The sequence below is a fragment of the Gossypium hirsutum genome, chromosome D02 (assembly GCF_007990345.1).
Source record: "Gossypium hirsutum isolate 1008001.06 chromosome D02, Gossypium_hirsutum_v2.1, whole genome shotgun sequence".
NCBI classification, from domain to species: Eukaryota; Viridiplantae; Streptophyta; class Magnoliopsida; order Malvales; family Malvaceae; genus Gossypium; species Gossypium hirsutum.
This window is the reverse complement of record NC_053438.1, coordinates 8,207,998-8,217,880: the sequence shown is the minus strand read 5'-3', so window position 1 is coordinate 8,217,880 and position 9,883 is coordinate 8,207,998. Positions and strand designations below refer to the sequence as shown.

General features: G+C 31.6%; 2 protein-coding genes across 2 annotated transcripts; one reads left to right on the top strand and one right to left on the bottom strand.

The window, feature by feature from the left end:
- Nucleotides 1–1,142: 1,142 nt before the first annotated feature.
- LOC107908374 (uncharacterized) lies at nt 1,143–1,806 on the top strand. Its single transcript, XM_016835553.2, has 2 exons — nt 1,143–1,187; nt 1,279–1,806. The coding sequence occupies exon 2, from the start codon at nt 1,300–1,302 to the stop codon at nt 1,621–1,623; it is 324 nt and encodes a 107-aa protein (XP_016691042.1). The 5' UTR covers nt 1,143–1,187; nt 1,279–1,299; the 3' UTR covers nt 1,624–1,806.
- A 3,507-nt stretch (nt 1,807–5,313) lies between these two features.
- LOC107910569 (probable protein phosphatase 2C 42) lies at nt 5,314–8,290 on the bottom strand. Its single transcript, XM_016838448.2, has 4 exons — nt 7,314–8,290; nt 6,445–6,815; nt 6,008–6,244; nt 5,314–5,747 (listed from the first exon to the last, which is right to left on the bottom strand). Exons 1-4 carry the CDS (start codon nt 7,642–7,644, stop codon nt 5,535–5,537), a joined length of 1,152 nt encoding a protein of 383 aa, XP_016693937.2. The 5' UTR covers nt 7,645–8,290; the 3' UTR covers nt 5,314–5,534.
- Between the last annotated feature and the right edge of the window lie 1,593 nt (nt 8,291–9,883).

The window sequence follows — 9,883 nt, the reverse complement described above, 5'->3', positions numbered from 1 at the left end:
TAAAAATAAATTTTTTTTTTAAATATATATTTTATTTTTTAGAGTTAAGACCAAAGGTGCTCATGGGCCGCCGGCCCGGCCCGGTCTGACGGCCCGCCCAAAATATGGGAAGGTTCGGGTAAAAATATAGGCCCGAAATATGGGTTTGGGCAAAAAAATGAGGTCCGTTTAAAAAACGGGCCAGGCCTCGGGCACCACTATTTTGGCCCAGGCCCGGCCCGGCTCGACCCGAATATAATAAATATATATTTTTTAATTTTAAAATATTTTTAAAATACTTGTTTTATTTTTTTATTTTTAAAATAAATTTTTAGTGTTTATTAAAAAATGGGTCAGGCCGGGCTCGGGCTTAGGATTTTTTCCCGGGCTGGGCCTGGACAAAATTTCAGGCCCATATTTCGAGCTCGGCCCGTGCCTGGGCCTAGGACGCTGGCCAAAATTTTTTTCCGACCCGAACCTACCCATGAGCACCTCTAGTTAAGACTAAGTTGATAAATTTTTTAAATGTCGAGGGCCAAAATTTTTGAATTTTTTTAGAATTAGAACTAAAATGACAAATTTTGTAAACATTGAGGACTAAATTTGTTGAATTTTTTATATTTAGGATCAAATTAATAAAATGTGTAAACATTAGAGGGATCATTTTGTTACTAGACCAATAAAAAAGTCCACATAGAGTGACTAAAATATTTAATTTCGAAAAATTTAATAACTGAACTAAAGGCATAATCAAATGACAGTTTTTATAGTAGATTTTTTAATTATTTTAATTTTATAAATTAAATTTACATTTTATTTAATTAGTAAATATTTATTTCTAATTTATATTACTTTTAAAATGCTATTTTGTTGTTTTAATTATTTTCTAAATAAATTAATTTTCACGATAAGTTAGATTAATTCTCATTTAATTATTTTCTAAAAAAAATCCATCGAGAAAATGCAAAACTAAAAAGAGTTAATTAATTATAGTATAAAAAAAATATTAAAATTAATCATAATTACTTACTTCGTTGGGCTACCCTGAGCCAATGAATTTGCGAGATTGTGATATCCCCACCTCACCTTGCAATTTCATAGTGCTCAAAAATCAATCTCCAAAAACAGCAACTCAGGTATGGCTATAAAACCCTAGCCCTAGTGTTCTTCCTCTTCACACTCAAATATTTTTCTCATACTTGAATGTGGTATATATATATATATAGCTAGTTTCAGATTCTATCTTCTTCTGTGCTCTTTTTTTGTCATTAACCTTGAAATTTTTCTTTTTGATTTCAGGGGTTAAATAGAGCAGCTTTGATGATCATGAAGAACTCAGTGATGATCTTTTTCGCCCTGGTTTTGCTCTTGGCATCTCCGGAAGCTGACGGACAAAGGCCCGAAAACCGGCCGGAGCCGAAGCTCTTAAGCAACGATCAGCTTGCAACCAGTAGCCGTCTGGGTCGAAAAGCTGACGTCGGAAGTGCTGCTACGGCGAGCCTTGTTGCTGCGCCCGATCAGGAAGATAATGACAATAACCCGGGGTACGAACACTACGGAAGTAATACTGATCCGCACAATCTAGTTCACCATTCCTATATAAATGGAACCAATCCTTATCCTAAGCACAAAAAATCACCATAATCGCAGGTTGGAAGCTTGAAACTGGACGAAACTTCTGTAAATATCATTATGCATGTATGTACGTACGTATGTGTATGGAGTGTATGCCCTGAGAATAAAAATGGATCAATTAACATGTTCGAAAACGTGTCAAGTATGGCACATGTTAATTAAGTCCCTAAAGAAATCTATAGTTTTAATGGAGATTTGTGTCTGATAAAAATCTGGTTTTGCATATCTTATCTGACTTGCACTGCAATATAAGATCAAACTAACCTCTTGCATGGTTTCAGCTTGTTTCATGCTTTTATTATATCATCATCATCATGCTGATTAAAATGGAGATTTTAGTGAACAACCCTATTTTTACATTAAAAAGAAACCGAAACAATGGAGTTTATGTTTTCTATTGAGTTATATGCCTTGTAGAAAAAAAAAAACATTAAGAATTATCTCTTAAAAGTAAAACCTGTATCCAACACTTTCATCCACAATATTAGAATTCAGGATATCAATTAAAAAGGCATAATTCTAAAATTCATCCTTAACATTTGTGCATTTTTTCATTTTAGCCCTTAATCTTTTTTTCCTTCTCACTTGCAACATTGCAAGATTTTTTAAATAAGGCTAAAATTAGCGATTGGTCAACATCTTTATCTAAGATAGCATGGAGAAATTATTTTATGGAACATTCTCACCACATTATCAATGATCCATTTTCAATTATTTAATGACATTTTTGTAAAATTTTCTATTTTTAGAGTTCAGGGTTCGGGTTTAGGGTAAAAGAAATACCAAAATCATATATCAATGACATGGAAAAATTTGTTGAAATGTCATTAAATAATTAGAAAAAGACCATGGATGATGTGGTGGGAATGATCTATAAAATAATTTCTCCTTCACCAGGTACTCTAACATCAGTGTCCCCATGGCATTAGAAGTAGCCTTTAAAAATTGCACTTTGCTCCTCCTAAAATGATAAAAATCGATTTAATCATTTAAAATAGTGAAACTGTATATTTACTATTGTAAAAATATACAACTTAATTCCGACTCTCCAAACAATTTTCTAGCTTTGCCCCTGGACATTGACTTTCAAATCGACTTGGATCTAAGATATGTTTTTCTACTCATCAATGAATACTGATCCATCGTATCGATTGTCGAACCATCGCTTAGTAAAAAGATTTAATACCCAGTAAATTAAATAGCCCAGTGACTTAAATATTTTTTTGAAATAATTCAGTGATTTAAATGAAAATTTTCGAACAATTTAATGATTATTTTGTAACTTTTGAAGTTGAGTAACCAAAACGTAAACTTACTAATAGTTTAACTACACTAGTTTACCGTTAACAAATTAAAATTGTATTTCTTTTTATTTTTGAATTTAAAAATAGAAAAATGGGCTTCAATTTTTTGCATTTAAAAAGTTGAGCAAAACTCAGTTTTGGGCCATTTGTATTCTACAAGATGCCTAAGAGTTTAATGGGTCATATACTATATAAATAGCCTAATTTCTAACTTTACCAACTATATATTCTATTATCCCTTCGGTAAAAGGACTATACTAAAATAAATAAATAAATTAATCTTTGTACATTTTGAAATGTGTAAATTAAACTATCTATTAAATTTTTTTATTAAATGATGACGTGAAATGTTAATTTAAATGATTAATTACTAATTTGATCCCTGAACTATAGTTAAAATATTATTTAAATTTTTTTAAAAAAATTCTTAACAATAATTCTAAAAAATTAAAAGCATCTTAAAAATATAAATATATTAAAAATGTATATATTAGTTAGTATATGCACTTACAGGTAAAATCTGGTTCATTTGACCATAACAATTTGGTTGATATGGGAATTGGAATTCTAAGTGGTGGTGTGGGTGTTGTAGCTATAAGTGTTTTAATATCCAATTTTCAATTTTGAGTTACCATATGGTCTATTTATATATAATTTTATTCTTTATTTGTTTTTTCAGACAAAAATCATTATCCAAGTTCTAATTTCAGTAAGATGATCTAAATTTGCCTTTCCTAGCACAATAAGACAATCAAAATAATATGGAAAGTAACTACACAAGCTTGGGTCCTCCTATACTGAGAGCTTTTCCTGCTAATGCGGCTGCAATTGTCACCTGAGAGGTAGCCATGAAGCTTCTCGGAATCAAGAACAACTAAGCAGGCTAATAATTCATTCCTGGCTTCTAATTCATCTAATTTATATTTATTTTTAATATTTTTTAACTTTTTAGAATTATTGTTAAGAAGTTTAAAAAAAATTAAAATGATATTTTAGCTATAGCTCAGGGACTAAATTAATAATTAATCATTAAAATTAACATTTCACGTCAAAGGAAGGGCTAATTTATCTAATTTTTCAGTAGAGGGGGCCGAATACAATCTACCCCTAAGTACAGGGGCTTCCCTGATACTTTTACCTTATCCCTTCTGCTTTTTCTTCTACGAAATTTAGCAAAGATTTCTGTCTTTTTTCTTTTTCTTCAAAGTTTCCTATGGAGAAAATTTCCAGAAGCTGCCTCTTGATGGGGTCCCTGTAATTTGATGATCATAGTTATAAGGGAATTTTACCCATCACGTTTGTTCTTCAAAGAGGCATATATTATTTGCAGGAAATTGAGTCGCTTCGCCTTTAATCTTTGTATTACCAGGTGCAGTGAATAACATCCTGCTAAACCCATTTGTTTTTTTACACCCAATTTTACTGCATTTTTTTTCTATAAATTTCTGATTTGAGTTTTTAAAATTAAGGGGAGCTCCAGACCTGATCATGTATTTTGTTTGATGAAAACTACAAGCAAAAACACCGAGGATCCCTTTTTTGCAAGAAAGAAGAAAAATATTGGTTTTGGTTTTGAGTTTATAAAAGCCTTGTTTCCAATACATGGTAATTATGATGACGAAATATGCACTGAGCTCTCAAGCTTAGCAGTTCTATTGAATTGCTTGCAGCCTACAAAGCTTGTCTGATCTGATCTACTTCACCTATTTCAGTTTCTGACTAGTTTGTTCACAACAGTGAAGATATCTTTTTTTTTTTATGAAAATTCAAATAAAAACTTGAGTTAGGTTAAAAGATTTTTCAATGTTGATGTAAACTCAAAAATATGATCTGATTTTGATCAAAGTCAGATTACTGGAATTTGTCCCGCATCCAACTCTGAAACGATTTCATCATCAACAGTTGGAGTAAAAATAATTTGAATAAATATTTCAAATCAGTTGACTTTAAAATGATTGAAACATGTAATGGTCGGTTTAATTCGATTTGAAATCGAGTAATTAATCGAATTAATTAAACTTAATAATTAATAAATACAAATGATATATAATTTTAATTTAATTAATTTAGATAATTCGATCAAATGAACATTATCAATTTATATTTTTTTGATATATTTTATACTTGTTTTAAAAAAAACATATAAATTTTAATTAATTCAATTAATTGGCCAAATTAATCGAAATATTTCGATTCAATTAATTATTTTTAACAAAATTTTAATTCAGTTAACGGTTAAAAGATTAAAAAATTCGATTAATACCGATTAACCAGATGAAAAAATGACCCACACTTGAAATCTAACTTAATTCTACAAATTTACATGATCCAAATAAAAGTAGACATGCAAGTTACTGTTTGAGTCTACTGAATGTTGATTGGGGTCAATATAGAATAAATCAAACACCTATATTCACGTTTCATCTGATAAAGCACTGTCACAAAATGTTTTTGCTGAATTAAGTAGAGCATTACATAGAATTTGCACTAAATCTTGGCCTGCTTACTCTCTTTTTAACATTTCACGGCAATTTGCTAAACTAAAGGTTCAAGTTCGATTTCGAATCCCCAGAGCAAAAACCTGAGGAAGCAGAAATCTATTTGGTTTATAAATCATCAGTGTTCTAGTGCACTCCGAATCGATACTGGAGGGTCTTGGACGGCACCTCTCGATATAAGATCGTGATTAAAGAATAACACAATAACAGTAATATCATCGTGAAAATGACGTCGAACCTTCTTGTCAATCTTTCGAAGATCCGAATATCTCATTTCTCGTTTCCGGGCTGCTTCTTGTAGGGCAGCTTTGACAAGCCTTTTGGCACTCCCCTGCATTTGTAAAAGGTTCATCAGCAACACCTTAAAAACTCATCGATTATCTCTCATATCCTAATAAAACTCAACTTCAAACAATTCAGTTTGTGAATGGTGAAGTCATGATTGAAGATAAACAGAAATTTAGTATCGATACATTATCACATAAAAACACAGATTCCTGCATATACAAGAGACTAAAACTGCAATGGACACGAGAGCTTTATTCTGAGAAATTATGACTGATGAACAGAGAAATAAGGGCAAAATCTTACCGCACGGGGATGACTGTGGACGATATCCACAGCTTTTTCATTACTCAAGTGTTCCCATAGACCATCGGATGCAAATATAAGGAAAGAATCACTTGGGTGGAGAGGATGAGAAATGATAGTTGGATTGGCACTCAATAAAGGCATGTTCATTGGTTCAGGAAGTCTAAATTTCGCATTAATCGGTTCCCTGTTATACTGTGCATGTTTCATATAAAGATCGCCTATAGATCTTGAAACCTGCATCAAATACAGTCATGAAATTCATCACATCACATGATAATTTATGAAGGAGGTTATGAAATCGAGAAACAAGACATATGATGTTGCTTCATCTAATCAGTTCCAAAAGATTTACATGAAAATCCAAACACTCAAGAATATTATATTTATCCGTGCCAATGATTAAAAGTTATACAATATGCAGGTGTTAATGTAACCTGAATAATGCCCTTTACTCGCCAAACCCCATGCTTGAGGACAACGATTTGCGGATCATTTGGGTGTAATTCCTTGAGTTCGTGCCTAATAGCCTCAATGTTTGCATTGTGTTCAGTTGACAACTGCATAGCAGCCATTCCACCAGTATTGCCAACTTTCTTGCCCAGAACAACACGTGAATCACCAAGACTCGCGATAAAAAGTGTTTGCTGATATATTACTCCAACCAGACAGCATGTACCAACAGTTGCCATACTGGGTCGAGAACCCCATAATTCCGACACAAGCGTGGTAAACCCTTCTTCTGTTTGACGAAAAGCTCTTTGAATGGTCTCAGCAGTCACAACTCCATGCGACTCAGCTGTTATTGCTGCATAAACACAAAGCCTAAGAATGCCAACATAAGAACCGCTCATTTTCTAGAAATTGTCCGAGAATCGAAAGAAGAAACAGCATAACACAAAGAAGCATTTAAAGCAATTAAGGGGAATTCTTTCATATTAAAGGCAAGTAGCAAAGCACAAAAAATTGCCCCACTAAATCCTTTGATCTCAAAACTATTACATTCGACTGATTAAAAGGTTCTGAAAGAAAAACTAAGCACTTCAAAAGATTCAGCACCCTATCTTCAAGATTAAATATTTCATTGATTTTAAGTTCTAAAAGCATCGAAAGAACACCTTAAATCTGGGTGTTATTTAAGCCAGAAATAAGAAGAAACAACATAAATAGTTACTAAACACTAACCAAAGTACCAAAAGAGTTCCCAAATAGTTCAAATGTCAACAAATCAAAGTTAACATTTCGCTTTTCTGAGTTGGGAAAGCTTTTGAACTTATTTAAAAGAACTCAAAAGAAAGTGACGAACCTCGAAAGTTGCTGAACAAGTGATCGCAAACGTAACGAGCCGCTTCGGGCCCGCCATGCCCATCATAGATCCCAACAAAAGTGCCGAATTGACCGGACTCGATCTGGCTTTGATCCTCAAGCACCTGATTTGCTTGGACCACTGCCATGGAAAATTCCCCGGAACCATATTTTCCTATATCCCGAAACCAAAGCAAGCCGTCTTTACCTTCTCTTGAACCACCAGTAGTACCGCCGCCGCCGCCAAGAACGCCGTTTGTCTCGTGATTTTCCCCGTCAGGCCCGAATGGCTTCCAGCAGAGCGAGAACAGATTCATCAATCCCCAGAGCATCAGACATCTCTCGTCAAAAAAACACCCAAAACCCAAAATCCGACACCGCCGTCCAAGATTGTTTACAACCCGGTGACGTGATCTGAACTTTTTAAGCCGAAAAGAAAAGAGACCCTTTTTCGTGTGAGACCCTAAAAAGCAAGGAATCAAAGAATGATGTGGTAATTGATGGGAAATATATGAGATTGAGGAGAGCTAAAGAAGGTGCGCAGGATTAGAGTTGGTTGTGGGGGGGGCGTATGTTAGAGGGAAGTGAAAGGTGGGTGTTCGGTGGTAGAGAAACAGGGGAGGGGTCGGTCGTTTTGGGTGGTTTTCTCTTTTGAGACGATGGGTTTTATTCTCAATGTCTTTTCATCATCAATTCTATTGTACAATACAACAATAAGCGAGGTTTTACTTCAGTCAACTCGCCATTTCATACTGCTTACTTTCTTTCTTTGTTTTTTTTTTTCAAAGAAAAAAAAACATTTTGGGGATAAAGATGACACAGCATGATCCGATAATAGACAATCTACATAAGAGAAGTCACAACCGGGCTCAATAAAAGAGGTCACAGAATGATGGTCAAAGCCACAGACATCTAATTAGAAACAACAAACACTCAGACACAAAGGATTGAAATTAATAGCAACTCAACCTTGTGGCTAAGTTAGCCATATGTCAAGAAGAAAAGAAAATTATATTTGGGAAATAGGTAGATTTTTTTTGAAATTTTAGGAAATATGTCATTTTCCGAAAAAGTTCGTTTTTTTTAAGTTATATTGTCTGGATTTTTTTAATATAATCAATTTTTTTATCAGATGATTAAATATTAATGTTTTTAACATATCAACTCCTTTGATTAAATGGTTCAATTCTCTTCTTCTAAACAGATTTGTAATTTTTATTTCATATTGTTTCAAATCTTTTTTTTAATTTTTAATTAATAACTTTTTTAATCATAAAATCAAATAATAAATATGTAATTATATAATAAAAATATATATTTTACATATATCATTATGTTAAAAATATTTGAAATTAATAATTCCTTTATATATAATATAAATATCAACTAATTTTTTTGATATATTTTTATTTTATATATAATATTTATGTCAAATATTTATTTTCTCTACATATATTGTGGGTATGGTGATTTCTAATATTATAAAGCGAAATAATTATTTCAAATATAATTATTATTTTTATATGTAAAATATTTCAAATATCATTGCTTTTTCATCTACATTGTGCGTATGATATTTCAAATATTTTTATATGTGAAATATTTCAATTAATTATTTCAAATATCATTATGTTTATATGTGAAATATTTTAAATTCACATACAAAAATATATATTATTAAAATTTATTGCACTCACGATATGGATTGAAAAAAAATATTACACATAAAAATTATATCTACTAAAAATAATCATATTTTTAAAAATTATTTGATTTTATGAATAAAAGAGTTATTAATTAAAAAATTAATTAAAATAAAAAATGAAAATTGTTATAAAATAAAGAGAGATTGAGAGAATAAAGAATAAAGAAAATATGAAAGCAATAGAGGATGTACTTTATTGATCAAAAAGTGTGGTTACAATATTTCATAAGAGTCTCTATTTATAGTAATAAGAAGTATAAAAGAAGTAGATATCTAATTCTAATAACTATTAGAATTTAAAGTACATCAAAACTTTATCTTAATTATGATGGACATCCACTTAATAAGATATTCATAACACTCCCCATTGGATGTCTATTGGTAGATAATGTGCCTCGTTAAAACCTTATTAGAAAAAACCTTGTGGGATAAAAACATAATGAAAGAAAAAGAGTACACAATTTTTTATTACAAGCTACCTCATTAAAAACCTTTACCAAGAAAATCCAATAGGACAAAACTTTGGTTAAAGGAAAAGAGTACAACTTATTTTAGGCTCCACCTAATGGCAACATTATGTTACATTTTTGTGTTGACGTATTCCAATCTTGTGTAGTAGTATTTCAAATGCTGAAGTTGGCAATGCCTTAGTAAAAAGATCTGTTAAATTATCACTAGAACGAATTTGTTGAACATTTATATCAACTCTTTTCTTAAGATCATGGGTGAAGAATAATTTTGGTGAAATATGTTTCGTTGTATCACCTTTGATGTAACCACCATTCAATTGAGCTATACATGCTGTATTATCTTCATATAAGATAGTTGACATCTTTTCATGTAAAGACAAATTACATATCTTCTGG